Source organism: Bubalus bubalis, chromosome 15, assembly GCF_019923935.1.
Source record: "Bubalus bubalis isolate 160015118507 breed Murrah chromosome 15, NDDB_SH_1, whole genome shotgun sequence".
Lineage (NCBI taxonomy): Eukaryota > Metazoa > Chordata > Mammalia > Artiodactyla > Bovidae > Bubalus > Bubalus bubalis.
In genome coordinates, this window is record NC_059171.1 from 81,405,626 (window position 1) to 81,430,958 (window position 25,333).

The 25,333-nt window shown below is 62.3% G+C and overlaps 2 protein-coding genes across 11 annotated transcripts in view; one reads left to right on the plus strand and one right to left on the minus strand.

The window, feature by feature from the left end:
• ADCK5 (aarF domain containing kinase 5) lies at nt 1–13,650 on the plus strand. 8 transcript variants are annotated; one of them, XM_006064613.4, is made up of 15 exons: nt 1–151; nt 6,688–6,791; nt 7,224–7,373; nt 11,081–11,156; nt 11,265–11,465; nt 11,546–11,686; nt 11,759–11,872; nt 11,944–12,075; nt 12,235–12,318; nt 12,428–12,509; nt 12,591–12,669; nt 12,750–12,841; nt 12,903–13,155; nt 13,225–13,341; nt 13,420–13,650. In XM_006064613.4, exons 1-15 carry the CDS (start codon nt 140–142, stop codon nt 13,523–13,525), a joined length of 1,743 nt encoding a protein of 580 aa, XP_006064675.4. In that variant the 5' UTR covers nt 1–139; the 3' UTR covers nt 13,526–13,650. The 8 variants fall into 8 exon arrangements, with proteins under 8 accessions (XP_006064675.4, XP_044784346.2, XP_044784348.2 ...); XM_044928411.2 differs by having other exon boundaries at nt 13,230–13,341; XM_044928413.2 differs by having other exon boundaries at nt 12,903–13,093.
• CPSF1 (cleavage and polyadenylation specific factor 1) overlaps nt 13,645–25,333 on the minus strand; it is a 14,645-nt gene continuing 2,956 nt past the window's right edge. The window contains exons 3-38 of one of the 3 annotated variants that reach the window (XM_006064616.4): nt 21,897–21,924; nt 21,665–21,807; nt 21,504–21,584; nt 21,271–21,422; nt 21,044–21,190; nt 20,789–20,928; nt 20,598–20,708; nt 20,432–20,525; nt 20,255–20,342; nt 20,059–20,181; nt 19,929–19,980; nt 19,504–19,598; nt 19,360–19,434; nt 19,190–19,270; nt 19,029–19,118; nt 18,749–18,859; nt 18,539–18,680; nt 18,277–18,455; nt 18,058–18,194; nt 17,730–17,904; nt 17,448–17,654; nt 17,285–17,374; nt 17,061–17,204; nt 16,822–16,974; nt 15,825–15,941; nt 15,609–15,699; nt 15,453–15,537; nt 15,242–15,383; nt 15,017–15,169; nt 14,764–14,940; nt 14,602–14,668; nt 14,484–14,531; nt 14,250–14,405; nt 14,050–14,179; nt 13,831–13,969; nt 13,645–13,755 (exon numbers count right to left, since the gene is read on the minus strand). In XM_006064616.4, the coding sequence (XP_006064678.1) occupies nt 13,708–13,755; nt 13,831–13,969; nt 14,050–14,179; nt 14,250–14,405; nt 14,484–14,531; nt 14,602–14,668; nt 14,764–14,940; nt 15,017–15,169; nt 15,242–15,383; nt 15,453–15,537; nt 15,609–15,699; nt 15,825–15,941; nt 16,822–16,974; nt 17,061–17,204; nt 17,285–17,374; nt 17,448–17,654; nt 17,730–17,904; nt 18,058–18,194; nt 18,277–18,455; nt 18,539–18,680; nt 18,749–18,859; nt 19,029–19,118; nt 19,190–19,270; nt 19,360–19,434; nt 19,504–19,598; nt 19,929–19,980; nt 20,059–20,181; nt 20,255–20,342; nt 20,432–20,525; nt 20,598–20,708; nt 20,789–20,928; nt 21,044–21,190; nt 21,271–21,422; nt 21,504–21,584; nt 21,665–21,807; nt 21,897–21,924 (4,191 nt within the window). In that variant the 3' untranslated portion in view covers nt 13,645–13,707. Of the gene's footprint in view, nt 13,756–13,830; nt 13,970–14,049; nt 14,180–14,249; nt 14,406–14,483; nt 14,532–14,601; nt 14,669–14,763; nt 14,941–15,016; nt 15,170–15,241; nt 15,384–15,452; nt 15,538–15,608; nt 15,700–15,824; nt 15,942–16,821; nt 16,975–17,060; nt 17,205–17,284; nt 17,375–17,447; nt 17,655–17,729; nt 17,905–18,057; nt 18,195–18,276; nt 18,456–18,538; nt 18,681–18,748; nt 18,860–19,028; nt 19,119–19,189; nt 19,271–19,359; nt 19,435–19,503; nt 19,599–19,928; nt 19,981–20,058; nt 20,182–20,254; nt 20,343–20,431; nt 20,526–20,597; nt 20,709–20,788; nt 20,929–21,043; nt 21,191–21,270; nt 21,423–21,503; nt 21,585–21,664; nt 21,832–21,896; nt 21,925–25,333 lie in introns of all 3 variants that reach the window. The other 2 variants (XM_006064615.4, XM_006064614.4) reach the window with 2 other exon arrangements.

Genomic DNA, 25,333 nt, shown 5'->3' on the forward strand with positions numbered 1-25,333 from the left:
ACTACTCGGGGCGTGGCCTCCAGTCCCTCCCGCCCGTCGGACGGCGCGCGCATGCGCACTGTGCCCCTCCCGCAGTGCCTGCTGGGCCGGCAGGGGGTGTGCGGCGTGTGGCGAGCGGGAGCTGAGCGGCGGACCGAAAATGTGGAGACCTGTGAGACCCCGAGCGCTCGCGCCCCTGCCGCGGCCCGGGTCGCCCGGCCGGGACCTGCAGGGCCCAAGACTCGCCCCCCAGGGATCCTCCCTGCTGGCTGGAGCCCGTCACAGCCGTCAGGCAGCCTGTCCTCGGGTCCCCGCTTCAGCCCCCAGGCCCTGTGGGGGAGACATCGGGCCTTCCCCGCCGCACGCCGCAGCTCCGCTTCTCCGAGGCTGCTTCTTGGTGCGGGAGTCTTGTCTCAGAGGCGACTCTTCAAAGCCTCCTTCCCCGCGAGGGACGACCCTCGTCCCTTACGGATGTTCCTCCCCAGGGAGACGCCCTTTCCCGAGGCGACTGCCTGGCGCCCATCGCCTCCGCCTGCCCCGCGTCTGCCTCAGACCCCTCGCCGCTGCAGGCTCTGCCCGAACGAATCGCAGAGCGGACCCCCCGCCCTTTCTTCACCTGATCCCTTGGGCACCCTTTTCTCCTTGTCACCAGCCCAGCCCAGGTCATCCCGGGCTGACTGCTGCCCCCCCGCCTCTGGGGAGACAGGACTTGCGGGGGCGGCAGGTGGGCTGACAGCTGCTGCGGCCCGGCTCTGTCTCGGGGTCACCCCTCCTCTCAGGCCTTCCTAGGTTTATGCCTGGCCCTGGGCTGCCCGCCTAACATGGCACCTGCCTTTCCAGTCTGGCCCCCCCCCCCCCCGCCCCGTGGGATCTCCCGTTTTATTGCATCTCCGCCGTTTGAATTAGCACCTTTCAAACAGGGTGTCATAGTAGTTGACCCAGGTCTTAGCCACTCCCTCTCCGAAAACCTAGCCCCTTGGTTTAGAGGTGAGGAGACTGAGTGGGGCTCATCACCATTTTCAACATGGAATTTTCTGTAGACCTCGTAGTTTTCTAATAAGCCTAGCCTTGTGGGTTTAGGTGTCAATACGAATGAATGTCCATTGGCTTCTGTGGCTTGTAGAGCGTCTCCATTACACAGGGGTGTTTTGTGGGTGAGATGATGAAGCAGCGTTAGTCTGAGAGTCAGGCAGAGACAGTGAGTTGGTCTTTTATAGTTTATAAAGCTGGTTCACTCATTCAGGTCACTCAGTCCTCTAGGCAGCCCTCGGGAGTGGGCAGGCAGGCTCTGGCCCTTGAGCAGGAGATGCTCATGACCAGTAAATAGAGCAGGGCCCAGTAGGCTTCTGAGTCCTGACTGGTGCTGAGAGGGTCAGAGACCGTAGAAAAGCAAAGGACACGGTGTTCAAGGTCATCTCCACTCCCTTTCCTGGGCCCAGACGCCCAGCCTCTCTTCCTAACCTTAAGAGCAGTTCGGGCTCAGAGCTTGCTTACTCTCCTGCTGTGTGCGCAGGGCTGTTGACCTGCCCTTACAGCGCCCAGATTCTTGTCACCTCTTTGTAGTTTCAGGTCTCGTGAGATTCAGCAGTTGCTTCTTTCTCCTGGGGTCCAGCTTATCTGCAGTGACTTTTCAAATCTGCTGTGTCTAATCTACAGGGTGTTAGGAAATCCAACAGCTCAGCTTGTACCTAAAACATGAGTGCAGGTGCTCGTGGCTCTGTGTTGATGTGCACACGGAGTTTGTGAGCTCTGTAGTGTCTGTCTGGGTGACACGGCTGGATAGATTGTTAGCTGAGTTCCAGGTGAGCATGGTGCACCTGGGCTGAGAAAAGGGCCCTGTCATCTTGTCCCAAAGCGGGAGGCTTCGGGAGTGAGAGGACCACCCCAGGAAGGCTGCGTGTGTGTTCATGCTGCTGAGGAGGCGCCCTGTCTCTACCTGTTTGCTGCCGCTCTGGGTGTGGTGCGGGTTACATGTGATGCGTGGATATTGCCCTGGACTGGCTCCTGGGAGTTCGGGCTGCTGGCTCTGCCGCATTTATAGCTCTGTGACCCTCGGGTGTCTCCTGGGTGGTGGGGATATTTGGGGAGTCCCCAGGGCCCCGTGGGGGCTCTGGTGTCATCAGCAGAGGCCTCATTCTCCCGGGAGCTGCTGCTGCCTCTCCTGACCGCGGCCTTCCACCTGTTGCTCAGCACGTGGCCTGGGCCGTGTGGGGTTCTGCATTTATCTAAGGTCAGCAAGTGTTTGTGATAAAGAATTTCTGCTGTACCTTTGAGATGATTAAGAAAGAGATGGCCCTGCCCAGCCTGGTGGGGCGAAAGCCTACAGGCTAACCTGCGCTCCTGTGATAAGGACAGCGGGGTGGGGTGGGGGAACAAAGAGCCCTGGTGAATGGGGGTGGGCTTCAGGCAGAACAGCGGCCTGGAGAGCAGGCCTGGGCCAGGCTCCTCGCGGCTGTGCAGGGTCTGCCAGAGGGATGTTCGTCTCGGGCGATTGAGTGAGGGGTCAGGGCTGGGAATGAGGCAGTGCGGCCAGAGCACCTGCTGTGGTACTGATTCCTCAGAAAACGACAGAAAGCTGCTCTGGGGGCTGTGGTCAGGGGCTGTTACTTTTCTGGCCGTGCCCCCTTGGCATTGGCCAGGTGTCCGGAGGCTGTGGACGCTGGTCTTCAGCTTCCCTTCCAGAGCCCCAGCCGGTGGTGGACAGTGGTCAGGAGGCTGTGGGAGCAGCCAGGGCCCTGAGCTTTAGAGTCAGTGATTCAGGTTTGGCCTTCTGTGAAAAGAACTGTGTGTTTATTAAGAACATGATACGTGAACTTACTTGTTAGATGATTTGCCTTTTTCTCACTGGACTCTCCTACTAATGACTCCAGGGACAGCGTGCTCCGCCAGGTGGCTGGTTTGTGGATGGGAAGGGTGCGGGCTGGGGAAGTGGTTCGATTTCCCAGCCTCTGGCATCTCTGCTGTGCTGTGGGCCACGTGAGGAAATAAGCCCCGCTTCAGAAATGCCTGCCTTTTATTGAGCACCTGTTAGGTGCCAGGCCCTGAGCAAGGTGCTTTATTTCTGCCATCTTCCACCTTTCCAGCTTCGCAGGGCACAGCAGGGAGCTGCCCAGCAGGCACAGAGTGCGGTCAGTGAGGCGGCTGGGCAGGCCTGCGGCGCAGTGCAGGGCTTGGCCCGCAGGCACTCTGCCCTGCTCTGCAGCCCCTGTCGGCCTGGGGCGCCGTTCCCCTGGAGGAGCACCAACTGGGGCTGCGCCTGCTTCTCCTCTGGCAGTGTCCTCGCCATGTGCCCGGCCGCGTCTCCCTGATGAACTCTGGGCCTTGCCCAGGTGGAGGCCTTGATGGCAGTGCCTTCTCAGGGCACCCTCCTCGCTCGCAGTCTCTTGCCGCCCCTGAAACACACCCAGAGCATGTGTGTGGGGTCCCTGGCGGAGGAGATGTGGCCCTGGGCTCAGCCGTGGTCTTGGAGCCGCTGTGCCTGCCCTTTGGTGTGGCAGCCCCTTCAGGCCTCACCTCAGCCTTGGTGCCGGCAGCCTTGGATCTGCAGGTCGTTGGCATTCTGGCTAGAATAACTTGTGGATCTGTCCTTTCCCTCCCTCTGAATGGTAATGTCTCAGGGTAATCGTTACCTGTCAGCTTTGGCCGTTTTCTTTCGCTGTCTCGTGTGCGTCCCCACTGGGACTTGGCAGCGGCCCATCCGCTCCAGAGCTGAGGATTTCTTTATCAGCGTGTGTAATCTGCTCCACACTTTCTACCTGTTGATCCCTGACTCATGATGGTGCGGAAGTGATGCACAGTCAGTAGCAAGTACTTCCAGCTTTGAGTTTGGCCTTTTTTTGGACCAGCGGCGGGAAGCGGATGCTCTCTTTGATGTTGGGCAGCGGCTGCAGCAGCTCCCCGTCAGCCTGCTATCTCCAGGGCTCACTCGGGTGCCCTGACTGCGTCCTGTATTCACCGTCGGCGCCGTGTGCAGTCAGTTACAGAACTGGTCCACGCTTCAGTGTAAAACAGGCTTTGTGCTAGATGGTTTTGCCCACTTGTGAGTGTTCTGAGCAGGTTTCAGGAAGACCAGGCTAAACTTTGGTAGGTTCAGTGTATTAAATGCATTTTCGACTTTTGACATTTCTCAACTTACGATGGGTTTAACCCTAACCCCATTGTAAATCAAAGAAGATCTGTAGTCTGTTTTCTCAGCTTAGTTCAACCCAGCAAATAAGTGCTTGTTTGTGTTAGGTGGGGTGGCCTGCGGAGCTGGGAGGGCAGGGTCGCTGGGAGGAGGGTGCCCAGGGGGGCACTGGGGACCAGTGGGCAGTTTGGCGCAGTGAGGAGCGCCTGGAAGGGCCTGCCCACTCCTTGACCACAGGCTGGCCTTGGCAGTGCTTCACCTGCCCCCAGACTGGGCACTGTGCAAGGGCTTTCCAGATGTCAGTTCACTCACCCGCACTGCAGCAGTGCGGTGGTCACCACCCCGCAGACAGGGAAACTGAGGCACAGAGGGAAGGAACTTACCTAAACGGCATGGCTGGCAAGTGCTTTAGCCCAGATTCCAGCCCCAGCTGTGTGGCTCCAGGGTCCGCCCTGAGCCGCGGCCTCGGCTCAGCCTGAGGCTCTGGGGAGCCCAGCCAGTGGCTGGTGGCGAGCGGTCCCCTCAATGCTGGGAGCGCCTCTGCCCCGGGTCATGACTGCTCAGCGTCTCCGGGCAGTGCCAAGTCTGCCTGGACCCACCGCCTCCCGGAGAGTGCGGCAGACGCGCTACCCCTGTGACTGCGAAAACGGTCAAGCGTAGGGTCCCCGAGAGTTACTTACCCAGGTGCTTCCGCCCAGGTCTACCCAGTGTTAGCATCTGGCTCCAGCTGATCTGTGTCCATTTGAAACCATACGTATTTTGAAAGTAAGTCACAGACTTCTTGACGCATAATCTCGACACTTCATCGTGCACCCTAAAGGGGGGGTATCCTCTGATGTGACCATCAGAACCGTCTCACCTCAAAATCCTGACTGTGGCTCTCTGCTGACTGTGGTCCCACAAGTGTTTCATAGGTGTTTTCTTTCAGAGGTTCAGTCAGGGTTCATGCTTTGCATTTGGTGCAAGTCCTCCCAGGTTTTTTCTTGTGACTCTTTTTTAAACTTCGAATGAAAACTAGGCAATATGTACAAGAAGGAGAGAGAATTGATAAGTGCTTGTACCGGGTACCAGTAGTTGTCAATGCGTGGATCTGAACAGGTTTCAGAGAGGCCAGACTGCTGTGTAAAGAGTACCCCACGCTCAAGAATCCTTTGGGTCACAGATAATGAACCAGAAGCCCCAGGGCTGCCGGCTGCCGTCATTTCTTTTTCCATGGGTTTGTGGTCTCTCTGAGAAGACCGAGCCGCATCAGACTGCTCCCTGGCCAGAGGCACAGGCGGCTGGTATGAGGGGAATGGCCGCCTCTCGACTCAAGCACTGGCCTCGGCCCTCGTGCTGGCTCCTCATGCCGTCTCCCTGATCGCCCCAGAGGCCCAGCTCTGCCTCGGGCTGCAGCCGGTCTTGCTGGGCATCTGGCCCTGCCTGCTCCTGCGGCCTCCCTGCATGAATCCCCTGGAGTCCCTTGGGACACCCCACCTGGCTGAGGCTCCAGTGTCCTAGGACCAGGCCTCGCGGCTGGGCCAGCGCAGCACACGGGGGCACGCGCCTCCTGCTGCAGGATGGTGGTGGTGAGAGGGCCTGGGGGGGCCTGCAGCCAGCGTGTCTCCACCTGACACGCGCAGAGGGCTCTGCTGGGGAGGAGACGGGCTCATGTTGTCAGTGGGCTGGGGGTGGGGGATAGGAAAGGGTGGGCATCGTCTGTGGCGGCTGGCCCTCGCTGCCTGTCTGCCCGAGGCTGCCTCTGTGGCCCCTGCGGGGTTTTCCTCGAGGATCTGCACTCACTGCGGGGGCCTTGGGGAGCAGCGCTCTCTGTCAGCCCTGGTCTCCTCTGAGGACAGTGGGTCATGGCCTTTTCCTTTGACTTCTGTGTTGTTTTGTATCCTTGAAATCGTCTCCAGGGCTGTGTGCTTCGGCCAGAAAGTGATTGGAAAGTCAGTTCCTTCTTTGGCTCAGATTTCATAATAATAACGTTAACATCTGTGCTGTGGGCTATGATTTAGTTTGCGAAATCTTTTTTCGTCCCCAAAACTGAGACTGTTTACAGTTGGGGAACCTGAGGCTGAGAGCCCTTCGGGTCTTACTCCAGTAAGATCGGGAGACTAAGGCTGACCGTGGCGTGCCGTGGTTTCTTCCGTGCCCCTCAGCCAGGGCAGCTCGTGGGGCCTTGACTTCTCTGCCTGCCCCTGGCTGTGCCCCCCAGCCCCCCACCCCAGGTCTCACCAGGGGGCTCAGAGACACAAGTTCTTGTGTCTGTCTACTTGCCCAGCGCCAGTCCCCGAGGCCCTGCCTCCTTTCTGAACTTGACCCTTCCCTGGGAAGCTGCTGGTCTCAGGGGGGAAACAGGCGGTGAGGGCGCCAGGACTCTGCCGGGAGCTGGGGGCAGGGCCTGTGGGGGGCGGCCTCCTGGTGCAGACGCGGCCTTGCGTCCCTCGTGTGACGCTGCCCTTGCCCGCGCTCTGAACCTGGAGCTGTTGCTGCTCCCGAGTCAGACGCGGGCCCAGGAAGCACTGACGCTCCGCAGTGATGGGTCGTGGGGGACGGGGGATTCCTGCCGCCAGCCCTGTGCCCTCTGCTCTTTGCAGGCACAGCTCTGCCACTTCCACTCAGCCCTGCTGCAGGGCAGGCCCAAGCCCTGGCCGTCCCCTGCCATCTTCTTCAGGAGGAACCTCGCAGCCTCGCCGGCAAGGTGGGGAGCTCGCCACAGGCACCCTCTGGCACATGCCCCTCACCATACAGGGTGCCCTCTGTTGGGGGGCGTAAGGCTGGACCTTCTCTGCGCACCCTTCCCACGACGGGCTGTGCCGGGCTCCCACCGCTAGGGCCCTGGTCTGGGACCTGGTGGAGGCTGTGGGCTGAGAGTGGTTGGGGGGGCACGCCTGTTGGAGACCAGGGGGCAGCGAGGGTGGGGGCGGGAAGGTCCAAGGCCTGGTGGACAGTGGGCAGGATGGAGCCCACGTGGGGTCCGGGCGTCTGGGGGGCTCAGTGGGGTGACCTGGACCCGCAGGTCAAGCGCCCGAAGTCAGTGCCGCCTGCCGAGGTCCTAGTGCCGCTGCTGCGCCTGTGGCCTTAGCCAGGGCGGAGCCGCCCAGGTGACTGCCATGCGCCCATGTCTGTGCAGGCCCCTGAGGCCCCAGCCCCTGTGGAGGAAGGCGCTGTCGGCCGCGGCCCTGGGGGCGCCCCTGCTGCTCGGGGTGCGATACCTGACGGCGGGAGCCCAGGAGAGGAGGCGGATGCGGCTGGTGGTGGACGGCATTGGGCGCTTCAGCAGGTAGGGTGGGCGCGGCCGCGTCGGGGGCTGGGGCTGCAGGTTTCTGCTGGGCGCTCTGATGCTGCCTCCCCGGGGCTCTGTTCTGCCCGGGGGCAACTGAGCACCACAGGACCGAGCTGTCTGCACAGGGTGTGGCCCCCACAGACCCACCTCTGGCCGCTGCCTTGTCTCCCTTCTGGCCGCCCCTGCTCTCCCAGGGAGAGCTCGGGGTTGCAGGGGCTTCCTCCTTGCCTCCACTAGCAGGCGCCTGGACCAGCACCACTCCCTGCTGGTCACTGGAGCCTGGGGCTCCTTAAGCTGAAGGCTGCCTCACGCTCCTGCATCTCCCAGGCAGGATTCTGGGGGCGGTGTGGGCGGTCTTCCTTCTGAGAAGCCTGGGCAGGCGTCCTGCTCCAGCCAGGTCCGAGCCTGCAGCCCACAGAGGCCTGAGAGCCACCTCCCGTAGTGGGAGACCTCAGCCCACCCCGCCCTGCCGAGGGGCCAGGAGGCGATGGCCCGAGGTGGCTCCTGCGCGGCCTTGCGTGCGGAGGCCACGGTGGCTGTCCTGCTCCGCCAGCTCTGAGCCCCCAGCCCTTGGGCGGCCTGGGTCCAGGCCTGGTGGAGGATCAGGATGCCTAGGACAGGGCCGTTTGGCTGCCGCTTCGTTGAGATTTACCCCAGCGGCAGCTGCGGGTGGGCGGACAGACAAGCGCCTCACCTCCTCCCTCCTGTGGGTCTGCCTGAACTCCTGGCTGCCCTCCTGGGCAGGTTCCAGGCAGCGGCCTCTGTGTCCTGCAGGGTTTCCCAGGCTCCACAGCCCGCGGCCTCAGCGGGTCCGGGCCGTTTCCGCTTCCAGCTCGCATGTGCTGCTGTCCCCCATGTTAGCTGCAGGCTCGGCGCGCCCACCTGCTCCTCTTCCCTCCTTCAGGGGGCTTTCACAGCCAGTTTTCAGAAGCCGAGCTGGGACTGAGTGAAGGAGCGCTAGAGAGGTTACCTTCCCCACCAGCTGCACGGCCTCCTCAGCTCTCAGCCCTGACAGTTGCCAGAACGGGTGGGCCTGGCCGAGCCCTGGTGGGTGTAGGGCAGCCACGGGGCCCCTGGAGACCCGGGAGCCTGCAGTGTGCTGGCAGGAGCCCAGGAAGTCGGGCCTGGCTCGCCCGAGGGTGGCGGGCTCGTCCTGCTGTGGCGGGGGGCTGGGACGCAGTGCACGCGCCAGGCCCGCTCACGGGGCCGGGGTGCTTAAGGGTGGTTTCTGACCCCACCTCTTACTTAATTTTAACTTTACAAACCCTGTGGGGTTTTGTTTTTGTTTTTTTTGGACACAATTTTAAATGTCCAAAGAAGTTGGACTAATAATACAACTTTTTTCTTTTTGAAACATTGACAAGTATGTTGTCAACATGCTCCATTATTCCTGAAACCTTGAGAATTTCCTAAACAAGGACGTTCTCCTCCACAGCCATGATCAGGGAGCTGACAGACACATTGTGACCCTCTAACCCTCAGACCCCGTCCTGTGTCACCAGGCCCTCCAGTAACAGCCATTTCCACATGAGGATCCGTCTGGGCCCGTGTCTAGCCTCCTTCAGCCTGGAACAGCTCTCACAGTCTCCTCAGCTCTCATGGCTAAACTCAGGCTCAGGGCACGGTCCCCAGACCCCCCTTGCCCCGGGCGTCTGACAGCAGCTGAGAGTCCCAGCGTCCCCAAGGTTCCCTCCCCTCAGACCACGGGCTACACACGGGGCGGTCCCCACCCTCCCTCAGTTTTGATAGTTTCCTAGGATGGCTCAGAAAATACCATGTTGATTTTGGTGTTTTTACTACAAGAAGGTGAAGTTAGACTCAGCACGAGAACAGGGTGCCCGGGAGGGGTCTGGGCGGCCCTGCCTCAGAGCTCCCACACCCCTGCCTCTGGCCTCTGACTGTGGTGTCCAGAATCTCTGCTGGGGCTGCGCTCCGTAGGCCTGACTGAGCGAAGACCCCCAACTCTAATGCCGCGGTTGTCCTTTCTGGCTGCCATCAGCTGCCTCGCTCAGGAAACCTCTAGGTTTACAGGAGCAGGCTTACATTAATTCTGCATCGTATGATGACTTTGACATGTCTGCGGGCCGATAGGCCTTATGACACCATCAGGTCAGCACCCTGGCCCTGCGCCATATACAAGGCCTGAGGTGCCGCCTGCTCTGTAGCGCGAGCTCCGTGGAGGACATCCCCGCCCCTTCTGAGGCTGCCCCTGCGGCCCAGTGTTCACTGTCTAACCTTTCCAAGAAAAGCTTTGCCGAGCCCCGACGTGTGTACTTCTGATGTGTGCTCGTGGTTTGTCCCACGTTTGGCCTTCGGCTTCCCTCGTACTTGGACGCCGGTGCCCTGCCCTCTCCCGTTGCTGCTGGTTTAGCGCCTTCTCTTCCAGTGCTTGTCCGATGAGCTCGTCCTCCTGGCTCAGCCGTCCCATCCACCCCCAAGGGCTGTTCTGCCATCAGGGAACCCTGTCCTCCCCTGTGTTTCCCCCAACCCCTGGTCGCATCAGCCTCTACCGGACACATGGCGTCACTGCCGGCTTGTTGCTGCAACTCTTCAGGCTTGGTTTGTAGGAGCTTCTGCACCTGACTTGTGACCCTCTATTTTAATCTCTACAATTTTATTGTAAATCATTTCAAACATACAACATTTTATTTCTGACATTTCTGAATCCTTCTAACGTGATCCATCCTCGAGCATTTTACTCCCGCGGCACCACAGTCACTCCAGGCTCCGCCTTGCGGCCATCCACCCTCAGGGTGGGCAGGGACCCTGGCGCGGTGCCAGTGTGTGTGCCGCTCCAGGCTGCGTGTGCAGTCAGCTGTTTGCCGTTGTCAGTGGTAAACGTGCCGTCCTCCAGGTTTCCGCTCTTTCTGTGTCTGTAACCTTTTCTCTACCTGGGAGACACCCGGCTGCCCTTATCCCTAAATTAGTGACTTATTAGGTCACCCCCGTGAGTGTAGACCTCACCCCACCGGCCGCACCTCACCATCAGCTCCTGTGCAGACCTTGTGTTGGCTTTTGGACAGAGTACTCAGGAAGGAGGGCAGATCCCTCGGGTCCCGGGAGCTCAGAGAAACCTGTGTCCTTGCTCACCCTGCCGTGCTCAGACAGCCCTTCTTGCTGGAGTGGCTGGGTGGACCTGGTTTGTGGTGCTCAGTGAGGGTCTGGAGCCTGGTTTTGGATCCTCCCCTCTCCAGATCTGGGGCTTCCATGTCCACAGCCTGGGTTGCAGAAGGGAGCGATGACCCCAGCCTGCACCAGAAGGCCGGGGCCTGTGGGACTGCTCGGGGTGCGCCCGCAGCTCCGGGGTTCGACCCAGGGCTCCAGTCCACAGAGCACAGCCGAGTGCAGAGGAGGCTGGGCCGCTGTGCACGGTCCGCTGTGCATGGACACGACGGTGTCTACAGACGGAGCGGCTTTGCTCAAGGGTGGGCTTTCCCATTAACAAGTGCTATCAAAGAATGAAGGAACACGTCTGCTCGTTAGGGACCGCACCCCCTGCTGTCCTGGGCACCCCTCACCTGCATGCAGGGATGGTGGGGTGCGTGCGTGCTGCCCAGTGTCCAGCCCAGGAGCTGAGACGGACCTGCTGGCCGCGCAGTCCCGAGAGCCCCGTGGCGTCCCCTAGGTGTTCACAGCTGTCCAAGGCCCTGGTGGGGTGCCTGCTGCATGGGCCAGCTGGGGCTGAGGGCGTCCTCTGCCCGCAGGTCTCTGCGGGTCGGCCTGCAGATCTCACTGGACTACTGGTGGTGCACGAATGTCATCCTGCGTGGGGTGGAGGAGGTTTGTACCTGCGTCCTGGCCGGCCCGTCCCGTGCCTGTGGGTTGGGCATGCCTGGGGGGCGTAGAGTCCTGCCTGCCCCCATCCCTGTGCTCTCTGCCTGTGGTCAGAACAGCCCGAGGTACTTGGAAGTGATGTCTGCGTGTCATCAGCGGGCGGCTGACGCCCTGGTGGCGGGGGCCATCAGCAACGGGGGTCTGTACGTGAAGCTGGGCCAGGGGCTCTGCTCCTTCAACCACCTGCTGCCCCCCGAGTACATCAGGACACTGCGGGTGCTGGAGGACAGGGCCCTCACGCGGGGCTTCCGGGAGGTGAGCCCACCCCCCGGGGCGCGAGGCGGGGAGTGTGGCCCCACGGCGTCCCCCATGCTGCTCAAGGGCTGTTCTTCCAGGTGGACGAGCTGTTCCTCGAAGACTTCCAGGCCCCGCCCCATGAGCTCTTCCAGGAGTTTGACTACGAGCCCATTGCTGCAGCAAGCCTGGCCCAGGTGCACCGTGCCAGGCTGCACGATGGCACCGTGGTGGCCGTGAAGGTACGAGGGGTCCCCAGGGCATGTGGGGGGCGCAGTGCCGGCCGCCGGCCCTCCCTGAAGCCTCCTGTGCAGGTGCAGTACATCGATCTGCGGGACCGCTTTGACGGCGACATTCACACCCTGGAGCTCCTGCTGCACCTCGTGGAGCTCATGCACCCCAGCTTCGGCTTCAGCTGGGTCCTCCAGGTACCGCGGGGCAGGGGTCTGGGGTGGACCGGCTCCCAGGCTGGATCCCCAACTGCCCGTATGGTCCCCAGGACCTCAAGGGGACCCTGGCCCAGGAGCTGGACTTTGAGAACGAGGGCCGCAACGCTGAGCGCTGTGCACGGGAGCTGCAACACTTCCGCCACGTTGTGGTGCCCCGCGTGCACTGGGGCACGTCCAGTAAGGTGGGCTGGGCCCCCCCGGGTGGTGCCCACGTGCACTGGGGCATGTCCAGTAAGGTGGGCTGGGCCCCCCCGGGTGGTGCCCACGTGCACTGGGGCACGTCCAGTAAGGTGGGCTGGGCCCCCCTGGGTAGGGGAGCTCTGACGCCTGCTCTCTCCCAGCGCGTGCTGACGGCGGAGTTCTATGAGGGCTGCAAGGTCAATGACGTGGAGGCCATCCAGAGCATGGGGCTGGCGGTGCAGGACGTGAGTGCTGTGTCTTGGGCTGTGGGGCTGGACTGGAGGGTGTGACCTGCGTCTGGCGTGATGGCGTGTGGTCTGACCCCATCCCCACCCCTGCCTGTCCTCGGCCCAGATTGCAGAGAAGCTGATCAAGGCTTTTGCTGAACAGATCTTTTACACGGGTTTCATCCACTCTGACCCCCACCCCGGCAATGGTAAGGAGAGCCCCAGGGCTGGGGGTGGGGTGCTGGGGGCTGCACCCCAGAACCAGGGAACTAGAGCCCGCCCCTCCCCAGTTCTGGTGCGGAAAGGCCCAGACGGGAAGGCTCAGCTGGTGCTGCTGGACCATGGGCTCTACCAGTTCCTGGACGAGAAGTAAGCTGGGTCTGTGGGCTGGGTGGGCACGCCCCCCGACTGGCCACCACCCCCTCCCCTGCTCATTGCTGGGCCTGCAGGGACAGGCTCGCCCTGTGCCAGTTGTGGCGGGCCATCATCCTGAGGGACGAGGCGGCCATGAAGGCGCACGCAGCCGAGCTGGGAGTGCAAGGTGAGGCCGGGGGGTGGGTGTGCGGACCAGAGTGGGCACAGCCTGGCTCAGGCCCCCCCAGACTACCTCCTGTTCTCCGAGGTGCTCATGCAGCGGCCCGTGCGCCTGGGGCAGCTGTGGCGCTCGCGCCTGCTGAGCCGTGAGGAGGCGGCCTACATGCAGGACATGGCCCGCGAGCACTTCGAGGAGGTCATGGCCGTGCTCAAGGCCCTGCCACGCTCCATGCTGCTCGTGCTGCGCAACGTCAACACGGTGCGCTCCATCAACAACGCCCTGGGCGCCCCGGTGGACCGCTACTTCCTCATGGCCAAGAGGTGGGGCCGCGCAGCCTGGGGCGGTGGGGGCTGGAGGCCGCGCTGACCTCACGTGCGGTCTCTGTGCAGCGCAGTCCGGGGCTGGAGCCGCCTGGCAGGTGCCATGTACCAGAGCATCTACGGTGCCAGCATCCTGCGCCACATCAGGGTCATCTGGGAGACGTTCAAGTTTGAAGTGGCCCTGAGGTGAGCTGGCGTGTGGGGGTCGGAGGATGGGAAGCCAAGGCCCACTCCCCACCTACCTGCCCCCCGACCCCCCCACAGGCTGGAGACCCTGTCGATGCGGCTCACTGCCCTCCTGGTTCGAGTTCTGGTCTACCTGGGCATCGTGCCTGACACCAAGGGGCTGTCCAAGTACCTGGAGACCTAGGCATCCTGGACAGGAGGACCATAGAGCTCATCCCACCGCGCACCCAGCCAGGGCCAAGTGACTGTGATTTGTTGGAGTAGGGGATGCCCTGGGGCCCCGAAATAATCACAACACTCTTCTGAAAACAAGTGTTTTTTATTTTGTACAAAAAAGGGGTGGGGTGAGTGGCAGTATCCAGGGATCTAGAAGTGGGCAGTGACTCGGTCCGTCTCCAACAGGTCATCCAGGATCTGCAGAGAGAGGGCTGGGTGAGGCTGGGGGGCCGGCGGGGGGCGGGTGGGCAGGGGCAGGCGGGGGTGGCTCACGATATCGGGTGTGGTGCCGATCTTCTTGGCCAGCTCCCCGCGCTCCATGGTGCTCAGGTACAGGTAGCGGTTGAGCAGCTCCCCATCCAGCACATTGCGCACAGCGTTCTGTAGGACACGCCTGTCCACATGCAGCATCCTGGGGGGTGCGGAGGGCACAGGCCATGAAGGGGTCTGGGCTGACCCAGGGGGTCTGGTCGGGCTGAGGGGTGGGCTCACCGGAAGGCACGGGGGTTGAGGCCAGCGTGGTGGGGCAGCATGGTGGTCAGGGCGTTCTGCAGCATCAGCAGCCGCCGGTAGGTCTTCTCTTGCATGGGCAGCAGCAGCCCGATGCCACCGTCCAGCGTGGCTGAGGGGACAGGGAATGAGCCCAGTGCACCCGCCACGGCCCGCTGCCCCTACCCCGGCCCCATGCTCACCGAACCACGTGATGTGCTTGTTCTCCCACACAACGGACTTCTTGCTGGGCCCCTCAGCGGCCCCCCGGCACGGGGTCCTCCAGAACGTGTTCACATGGGCACCCACGTGGAAGTCCGCCCGTCGCAGCAGCCTCATACCCCCAAAGCTCTCCTTGGCTGGGCCACAGGGGACCTCAGGTCACTGCCCGCCTGGCCCCCGCCTGACCCCACCCGGCAGAGGGAGGGAGCACTCACCTTCTGGCAGGTACATGTAGACCATGAGGTTGCGGTCACGGTCGGACACTGGGGATCAGAGCCGAGTCAGCCCCTGTGCACACCCAGGGGTCTCAGGGACCCCAGCGCCCAAACTCACCCAGGAAGCCCAGCTGTGCGTTGTCCACCATGAAGTCCACGCTGTACACCTCCAGGGGCTTGGCATCCTGAGGACAGGAGGGCCGGGGAAGGCAGCCATCAGGATGGCCTGGGCCAGCTGCCAGCCCCCAGCCCCCACGGCACGGCACAGCCCCCTCCGCACCCGGGACACGAGGCTCAGCGTCTTGCTCTCCTCCTGGTAGCGCAGCAGCGAGATGCTCTTCATGACGTCCGCGGCCAGGATGAAGTTCTTGACGCTGATCATCTGGTGGATGTAGAGCTGCGTGTCGATGAAGGCCATGCCCGTCAGCTCGCTGGCCCGCAGGCTCCACAGGAAGATCTGGGGGTGGGCGGGGGAGTGAATAACTGGGGGGTGCCCGGGGGGTGGCGATGGGGGCCGCGGGGACGGTGCACACCTTCTGACCGATGGCCGACACCAGGTGGCCATTGCAGTGGCACAGGGCGGTCACGGGGCCCTTCTGCTCCTTCTCATACAGGACCTTAAACTTGTTCTTGGTCAGGGGCTGGCCAGGCTCAGGCACCACCTCGATCACATCCATGATCAGGATCTGCCGAGGAGATGGGTGGCTGAGTCAGGGTGCTGGGCACTGCCTGCTGCGAAAGCCCTGCTGGCCACTTACCCGCCCTCGGCACGTGACCTCCTCCCCTTGCATGAGGCAGGTCCCAGCGGCCACGTAGCCCTTGAGGCCTGACACGGTCTCCTCACTGCGCAGCGACACGGTCTTCATGCAGGTCACGTGCTCCCACTCCTCCAGCTCGATCCTGCGGGCGGAGCCCCGGTCAGAGCCAGCCCCGGCCCACCCCACCACGCCCCACTCAGCACAGCCTCACCTGGCGTTGGGGATGGCCTCCCAGCTGACTGGGGAGATGAGCTGGATGCAGAAGGCCTCCTGCTGAGGGTGGACGTACCGCTCGTCTGTAAGGACAGAGGGGGACCATCAGGGAGGAGTGGCCCCCAGGACAGGCCCAGCCTGGGCCCCCGCGCACCTCTCTCGATGGTCTCAAACTCCTTCTCCTCGCCCGTCATGCGTGGAACGCGCGTGCAAGGTGTGCTGGTGCTGGTGGCGACGGCGTACACCTTGGGGAGAGCAGGATGTCAGGAGCCAGAGCCCACCCCAGCCCCGAGAGTTCCTGGCCGAGTTGGGGCAGACCCTGGACTCCACGTGGTCCAGTCCCAAGGGTCCCGGCCAAGTGGGGGCAGACCTTGGACTCCACGTGGTAAGCCACGTAGTGGGCGGTGCAGCGCAGCGGGATCTTCCGAACAGGCCATGGGGCGTCGTAGGATAAGTAGGCGGGCAGAACGCTGATCCTCAGCTCGCCCTGGGTGGGCACAGGGGTGAGGGAGGCCTGGTGCCCACTGAAGGCCGAGCTGGTGAACCCAGGCCTCGAGGGCTCCCTCAGGTCAGCCCTCGGGTCCACTGGAACGGGCAGCGACAGAGGCTGTGGCCCACTGTCCTGCTCTTTGCGGGCTTCCTGTCCCTTCACCCAGGTTTGCCCAGGGCTGGCATGGGTGTGGCCTGAGGCTGGGCTCAGGGTGGCGCTGGAGGCTGCAGGCACAGGGTGGGACGCAGGCGCGCACGCCACGCCAGCGCCTGCACACGGGCCAGCGCTCCCCTCCAGCCCGGGCCTCCGTGCGCCGGCGCTGCCGCGCCCTCCGCGGCCCGGGGCCTCCGTGCGCCGGCGCTGCCGCGCCCTCCGCGGCCCGTGGCCTCCGTGCGCCGGCGCTGCCGCGCCCTCCGCGGCCCGTGGCCTCCGTGCGCCGGCGCTGCCGCGCCCTCCGCGGCCCGTGGCCTCGTGCACCGGCGCTGCCGCGTCCTCCGCGGCCCGTGGGCCACTGCTGTCATCGCTGTGACACGAGCAAGCTCAGGGAACGTGAGCATCCCAGCCGGTCACCTGGCGCCTTGAGCACAGCTGGGCGCCCAGTGGGCAGACCAGTGACTGAATCCGGCTGGTGCCCTTGTGGGCCACACCCTCCATTGCCAATCTCCTCGTCCTCCAAGCCTCTCCAGCGTTCAGCCCCACATCACCTCCTTGACCTTGGTTCCCACCACCCACCGGACAGCCCGACTCTCCACGCCACAGTGCCCCCATTCCCAGCCATGGGTTGAGGGCCTCCTTCTTGGGCCCCAGCACCTGGTCCTGCCTAGTTGTCCTCGGAGGGGGTTGGCACGCCTGGCCGGGCCTCGTGGGGCCTCCCTACCTGTCTGTTGAAGTACAGGAACCCTCGGGGGCAGTTGATGTTGTGGAACGGGGCAAAAGAGTCGATGGGGCCGTCGATGCCCATGGGGTGCAGCCGCAGGGCCCCCCGGCCAGTCACCAGGAGCCAGTGGGGCGAGGGACCGCAGATGAACACCTGGGGGCAGACAGTGTGAGGAAGCCCCTCACACTGTGGGGAGGCCCTGTGCTCGCCAACCCTGCTCCACAAAGCAGCTGTCCTACCCCAGAGTAGCCATAAATGTCCTCGAAGTAGCGGAACCGCGCCACGCGGCCTCGGGGCCCTGTCCCCTCCTCCGTGCTACCCCCTTCCGCCTTCTTCTTGGACGGCTTTGGCTTCTTCTCCCGGAAGTTGATGTTGTGGGGGACCTGGGGGGTGCTGCAGTTAAGGGCCGGGGCCCCCAGCCCTGCCTCACCGCCCCCACACCCAGCCCTGCCGGTCACTGCACCTTCTTGAAGCGAACTTTGAGGTTCCCCTGGCCGAGCTGTGAGTCGTGGGGGAAGGCCTCATAAATGAGGAGCTCCTGGTCCACATGCACCTGGGGAAAGGGGACGTCAGGGGGCAGGACCCGCAGGCAGGCTGGGTCAGGGCGGGCAGGTGGGTGCACTCACCAGCAAGTAGGGCCTGCGCTGGCGACTCCCCAACGCCACCAGCAGCACCTCCTTGACCAGGGGCAGCTCGCCCTGGCGCGTGGCCTCCTCCTTCCGAGCCTCGCCCTGGGTGGTGGGCTGGCCAAAGGAGCTGTCCACCAGGACGCGCTGGCCCACAGGGAAGTTCTTCACCAGGAACACGAGGCGCCAGTCGGGGAGCTGGTAGATCTGTGGGGTGGCGCGGTCAGCGGCGGGGTGGGCACTGGGCAGGCCTGGGGGGCGCGGGCACAGGGTGCCACCCACCTCCATGGCTCCGTTCTCCCGCACCAGCAGGCACCAGTGGGTGGGCTCAGCCCGGAAGGGCGCAGGGTCCCGGTCGGCGGGCGGCTGGCTGCTCCTGCGCGCCTCCTCCTTGCTGGGGCTGAAGAGGGAGCCTGAGTCCCCGTAGAGCATCTCCTCCTCGTCGTCCACCGTGGGGCTGCGGCGGGCGGGTGTCACAGGTCACAGGCACAGGCGCGGCCTGCCCTCCCTGCCCTGCTGCCCTTGCACACCTGGTCTCTGCACCCGCCCCACCCCACTGCCCTCACACACTTGGTCTTTGCACCCACCCCGCCCTGCTGCCCTCACACACCTGGTCTCTGCGCCCTGGCCCTCAGCCTCAGGGCCGCCGCGTCCCCCCAGCTCGTCGCGGACTCCTCCCAGGCGGCTCTCAGTGGTAAACATGCCGCTGACGTCCCGGTATACACACAGTGTGATCACCTTGGACTGCTGCGGGGGGAGAGAGTGCTCAGCTGGGGAGGGAGCACGCGGGCAGGGGTCAGCAGGCCCTGGGACAGAGCAGGGCGCCTACATGGTGCAGGGGTGGCTTATGCAGTGCCAGGCGGTGATGGCGGCCCCCGTACGAGTCATTCTTGAGCAGGAACATGGTGACGTGGCCCTCAGCGCTCATGATAACCACGTAGGGGTCAGCCACGGCACACTGCACGATGGGGGAGCCCAGGTCCACGGGGATGAAGTGCAGCTGGTTCACTGCGGACACAGGCCAGTCAGCCCCGGGCAGGGGGCATGCGCCAGCCCCGGGCCCGCGCCCACCCGCCCGAGGCCTGGCCCACCTCCTTCCAACAGGCGGATGCCGAGCGGCGACACCTGCACGATGTAGCGATTGTCCCCGATGTTGCCAGCAAAGACCGTGGGGCCCTGCGTGGCAAAGCCGCTGGCGTCCAGCTCCATGATCTCCTGCCCCGTCTGCAGGATCTGTGGGCAGCGGTGGGTGAGGGGCATTGCTCACAGCAGGGCCCCAACCCGGGCTCCGGGCGCCTCACCATGGTAGAGTCTTCCCGGCTAAGAATGAGGAACCCGTGTCTCCGCCCGTCATCCTCGGCCTCAGGAGCACCAGGCTCTGGCTCCGTGCCCTCCCCTTTGAGGGTCTCCTCCTATGAAGGCAGAAGAGGGCAGGGATTCCCAGCCCAGGCCACGCCACGTGAGCAGCAAGCCTGAGCGGCACAGAGCCAGGTCCCGGGCCCCGCGGCCCCTGGGCACCCGCCACAGGCCAGGCGCAGGCCAGCATCGCCGGCTGGGTGTCGCCAACCTGGGCGCGCTCACCTGCTCCTTACGCACGGGGGCAATGACGGTCCACATGTCATAGCAGCCAGGGAGCTCAAAGGTTGTCACCACCTGGGGCCGGATGCTCTTCTGGAAGGACAGGCGGGGGTCAGCAGCCCACCCAGGCCCCAACCAGGAGGCGCCCCCTCGCCGCCCCTCACCTGCAGCACCGACAGGGCCCCGTTCTTGCCATAGCCGGAGCACACCACGATCTCCAGGTCTGGCTCTGGACTGTTCTGAAACTGCGCGGGGCAGGGGCGGGGGTGAGGGCCGGACCTCTGCTGTGCAGCCTGCCCCGCCCTGCCCTGTGCCCCCCTGCCCCGGTGGGCACCTCTTCAGAGAGGAAGGCAGGCTCGCCCATGGCGGCGTTGGCACAGGGTCCAATGTTGAGGATGCTGTCACACACCTGTGGGCACGGCAGTGGTCAGGAGGCAGGCTGGCCAGGACCAGGCAACCACTCTGAGCCCCACCTCACCTCAAAGGAGTACGTGGCCAGCTGTGTGCCTGACTGCGCCTCGCTGCCGTACACTTCAATCTCGTCCACCTCGTCCTGTGGCACTGACTTGCCCCCTGGAGCATGATGAGAGCCCACCTGAGCCCACGTGCTGACCCGCACCTGACCAGCCTGACACTCAGCCCTCCCTCACCCAACCAGCCTCTCACCCGACCAGCCCCACACCCGACCAGCCTGACGCTCAGCCCTCCTGCACCTGACCAGCCCCGCACCCGACTAGCCTGATGCTCAGCCCTCCCGCACCCGACCAGCCCTGCACCCAACCAGCCCGCACCTGACCAGCCTGACGCTCAGCCCTCCCTCACCCGACCAGCCCCTCACCTGACGCTTAGCCCACACCCAACCAGTCCTGCACCCGACCAGCCCCGCACCCGACCAGCCCGCACCTGACCAGCCCGTGGTGGCGTCCACACGCTTCTTCTTGGAGGGCGGCTCTTCCTGTGAGGTGGGAGGAGTAGGGACTGAGTACCTCGGAGGGCGCCTGTAGGGGCTGCATCCCCACGGGCCTGAGCTCACCTTGTCAGCAGCCTCGCGGGCGGTGCTGGCTGGGGGCTCCTGCAGCTTCTCCGTGTACTTGAGGAGCAGCGAGTTTCCGAGACGAGAGCCGAGGAACAGATACCCAGGCTCCATGGTGACCATCTGGGGGCGGGACGGGTGAGGGTGCGGCCTGCCCAGCCTGGGGCCCGGGGCCGCCCTCCGAGACCCCACTCACGCTGGTGGTGAGGACGCTGGCAGCAGCCTTGTCGAAGTGGAAGGCCCGGACGCTGCGCATGCCATCCGTGATGAGTGTCAGCACGTAGCTGCCGGGGGCAGGGGTGGGAGGACACTCAGCTGGGGCTGGGGGACCACTCCCCTGCCAAGGAGGACGGGCCCTGGAGCGGGGACTCACATCTCACCGCCCTTGAGGGAGATGACCATCTTGTCATAGGAGATGAAGGCCGCCTGAGCACAGTCCAGGGTGATCCGCACACCTTCCTGGGTGCCTGTGGGCAGGGGTGGTCAGCCAGGCCCAGCAGCAGCCCCCGCCACCCCGGGCCCTGCTCCCCAGCACTCACGCAGGGGGAAGGCAGTGGTGCCGGTGGTGAGGCTGTTGAGAGCCACGCCGTAGGGAGGGACACTCTGGTTCAGGTACAGCAGCGAGTTGACCGCAAAGATCACCACACCACCTGGAACAGACACGCTGGTGGCAGGGCCCAGCACGCTCCACACACCACCCCCCCGCCACCCCAGCCCAGGCCCCTGTCACCTATGGGCTTGGGCACCGCCAGGGCCTGGGTACAGTCGAAGGGCAGGCTGGTGAGGGACCAGATGACGGGGTGCACCTTCTGCGTGATGTTCAGGGAGATGGCCACAATGGAGCATGTGTCCTGCCGCACAGCCACCCGCCTGGGGGCCAACAGAAGTCAGCGTGGGGCCGGCATAGCAGGCCCGCTCCCCCGGAGACCAGCCAGGTTCCTCCCCCTCAGCAAGCCCTGTGCACAACCAGGCCGCAGGCCCTCACCCAGGCCACGTCTGGTTGGGCTCAAACAGGATGAGCAGGGTGGGCTCGTAGTAGCCATGCAGGAACTGCAGGTCGACGATGTTGAGAAGCTTCTCGTCCAGGGCCCGCACGTCGATGATGTAGCTAGGCAGGAAGCTGGACCTCTGCCTAGGGGCAGCAGACGTCAGCGGGGGCAGCGTGGTGCAGACCTGGGCTCCGTGGGGCCCCCGCCCCGCCCCCACACTCACCCCTCTCCCACGAGCCCCTCGTGCTCCTCGGCCAGGCTCTCCCTTCGGAAGGGCAGGACCACCAGCCGCGTGCCGTAGATGAGCATGGCTGCGCAGCGCCCGTCGGGGTCCACACGCACCCGCGGCGTGTGTACGTTCTGCACGAAGCCATCCTGCAGGAGAGGGGCGTCAGGCAGGAGCCCCCCCCAGAGACATGGGGCTGGGTTGGGGGTGGGTGGGGAGTCAAGCCCTACCCGCAGCTCAGGCTCCTCGAAGTAGTGCAGAGACAGGGTCTTGAGGTCGTGGGTGCCCGGGTCGTACTCCACCACCGACAGCTGGGGGCAGCAGGTCAGAATGGGGCCTGCCCCCCACAGCCCCCAGATCCCACCCCCGCCCACCCCCACCCCCGCCCCACCTTGGCATCCTTGAAGCTCAGAAGCAGGGCATCCCGCTTGGCGCCGGCCAGCTGCACGCTGGCCATGGACATGACGTTGCCAAAGAAGGAGAAGGAAGCCACCAGCTCCAGCTTTTCCCGGTGCTCCCGGTGGGCCTTCCCATCTGCGGAGAGAAAGTGAACAGGGCCTGGGGCCCACGTCCAGCCCCCGCCCCCAGGTTCACTGCTGGGCAGCCACCCTGAGCTCACTCACCTGTGCTCCTGTCATTTTTGGTCGGCGCCTGAAGGAGGGAGGAAGAAGGAAAAAACTGTGAGGGGCCCACCTTACCCACAACCGGCCCTGTGGCCAAGAGCCCTCAATGGGGAGCGGGCGACCAGCCCGCAGGAAGCACCCCCAGCTCTCCCAACGCTGGGGCTCTCAGGGTCGAAGGCTGCACAGCACTGTATGTGCCCCCCAAAACCACTCAGACTCACCCTGGGCCAGCCAGCGATGACACATGCTTGCTGGAAGAAGGAACCCCAGCTCTGCTGAGCCCAACTGGTTGTGACAGTGACCCTACTGGGGCCGTGGCCTCACCCCATCTGCGTCCTCCAGCTGGGCCCAGGGCCCAGGACCCTGGTGAGGGGAGGCGGCCACACCAACCCTGAGCTGCATCCCGGGAGCGCCCCTCACTACAGCCCACCGCTCTCAAGCAGGGAGAAAAACCATCTACTGTTTTCAGTGACTATGTCAAGCACTGGATAACAGACGAGACCCATTCATGACGGAAACCCCTTGCTGACCCAGAACACAACTTCCTTAATCCAGGAAAAGTCATCCCCGGCGGGTCTCTAGCAGGGACACACTTGCACTGAACGTGACAGTCGCCCTCAGTGACGGGTCCAGCCCAGGACACCGTCTCCCTTGGCCAGACACAGGGTCAAGATGCAGACTGACTGCCACTCTGGGCAGTAACAAGACACAGAGGGAAAATATAACAAATTTTAAGACACACGTGGACGTAATTAAATAGTCTAACACACCACTGGCAATTTAGAAGGCAGAGGCAGGAAAAGGACAAAACCTCTAACTGAAGACATACCCGAAATATCCTGATGAGAAGCATCAGCCTACAGACTCAAGGTCAGCAAGTCCCAAAGCAGGACAAACACAAACAAACTACAGCCAAGCACACCGCAGTTGAAAGACAGAAAATCAAAGACAAAGACAAGTATCATAAAAGCAGTCAGAGAAAAACAGAAATGCCACCTTCATTAAAACTGACTATAGGAGCCAAAGATGGTATTTAAAGTGATGAAAGAAGAAAACAGTCAACTTAGAATTGTAAACCCAATGAAAATATCCCTCAAAAAGGAAGTTGAAATAAAAACGTTTTCAGACAAACAAAAGTGTACCAAGATCATCAACATCAGAAACACTCTTCAACAATTACCAAAGGAAGGTCTTCAGGCTGAAGACCCAGATGACAAAAAAAGACTACAGCCTCCTGCACAGAGTGTGAACTGCTGAACGTGTGATAATAAATGAAGGAAGGACTCAGGGGAGGGAGGCAGGTGCACCTGGAGGTGGGAAGAGGGTGAGCGAGGTGCGCCCCAGCCGCCCCACAGATGCCAAGTGCAGAGGAAGGTCTGAGCACAAGACGGCACCTTCCACCTCAAGTCCGTGTCACAGTGGGGAGGCTGCCACCCACCTCTCCAAGCCACCGACACCAGCGCCCAGGACCACACCAAGGATCTGACCAGGCCTGGACTCTCACGGGCCTGTGGTCCCAGCAGGGACTGTGGTGTTGCCTGGATGCACAGGTGTGCTGACCTCTGGGAAAAGCCAAGGTGATCCTCCAGGCCCAGGGAGAAAGCCAGAGATACAGCAACACGTTCAGGACTGTAGATGAGGGTATGCAGGAAATTCTGGTGCTTATGCAGCTTTTCTGAGAGTCTGAATTTATGTAAAATCAAAATGCTAACAACAGTAATAATGTTCTGCAGGAGCAAGCCTGTGACAACAGAACGCAGTGAGCAGGGAAAGAGGGTGAAGGGTTTCAAGGATTCTAGGCTGTCTGGGGAGGCTCCCTCGAGCCAGAGACTGCTGTGACCTCAAATGTAAGACAAAATGCACAACCAGAAGTCAACAGAAAAGATGAAATGAGGGACTCCCCTGGTGGCCCAGTAAGTAGCTAAGACCCCATGCTTCCAATGCCAGAGGGCCAGATTTGATCCTGGTCCCACATGCCACAACTAAGACCCAGCATAGCCAAATAAATAAAACTAAAAATAAGTGAACAAATAAAATATTTCTTGAAGAGATAAAATGAAATAAAATAGCCAATCAATCCAAAATAACAAATAAAAGAATAGTAAGATGCAAGATGGTGATTCGAACCCAACTACACAAGAAATTACCTCAAATAACTAGACCAGATCACACCCATTCATGACAGAATAAATAAATAAACCAAACATTCAGGCCAGAAGACAACAAAAACCGTCAGAATAATAAACAACATCCAACTATTTGCTATTGGTTCATTTTAAACATAACAACACAGATTTTAAAAAGATACTCTATGCAAGGACTTAAGAAAACAAACAAAAAACAGGTAGCCAAGTTACTACGAGACAAAGTAGATCTTAAGGCAAAAAGTATTAAAGGGGGACGTTTCCCAACAAAAACGTCAGTTCAAAAGTAACTCTTTTTCGGCCACACAGCATGTGGAGATGGTTCCCAACCAGGGGTGGAACCTGCACTCCCTGCAGTGGAACCGCCATGGAAGTCCCCCAAAGTGACTTGTAATTTGTCTTTCTGTACCTAATAATTCAGCTTACACACACACACAATTCCTGACAACCCTATAGGGCAAGGGCTCCAACTTGTTCATCTCTAAAATTATACATTCTTGATTTTTGGCTCCTCCATGTAAATCTGAGAATCACGATAAATAAAACTGTTGAGAAACTTTACTGCAACTTTGAGAAAAAGGACACAATTTTGGATTAATTTGTGCAGGGCGGTGGTGGGGGGAGGTGTGACATCTCTACAATGTTGAGAATTCCCGTCCATGATGCCTTTTCTGCTTACTTGGGACTGTCATTAATTTTAGGAAGTGTCCTACATTTCCTACATTTCTTTTCCTCTCAAAGGTCACAGCTGCCCCAGGCCAGCACTCACCCGCTTCCCACACACAGCTACCCTGCCCTGGGCCGCTGCCCGGGGTCTGCCAGCCCAGGACCCGAGCCAGGCGCACGCCCAGCGCCAGGCCCACCACCTGCTCGGGACCCTCTCCCTTCCCTGCCGCCACCCTGCAGACCTTGCCCATGAACCTGGCTCCCTGGCGGAGACTGCACATGGCCCCGTGGGGCTCACCATCCTCTCTTCATCCCAGCTGGGGGCTGCTCTGAAGGACAGGAGCCTCCAAAGGGAGGCAGTGCCCCGCGAGTGGTCTTGCCCTGGCCTCGTCTCACCGCCCAGGAAGCTCAGCCACCGCGAGGCCGCCGGTCAGACACCAGGCTAGCCCCGTGGAGAGAGAGGAGACAGGCCCTTCCCGTCACACAGACTGGGCCCAGGCCGGGCGTCCGTCCGCATGGTCCCTGTGGTGCTGTCCTGGCTCCCGGCTGCCCTCAGGACTGTGCCACCCTGGTGACAGTGTGTCTGGGGCTCCAGGCAGGCTGTCCTGCAGCAGTGACTAGGCTGGT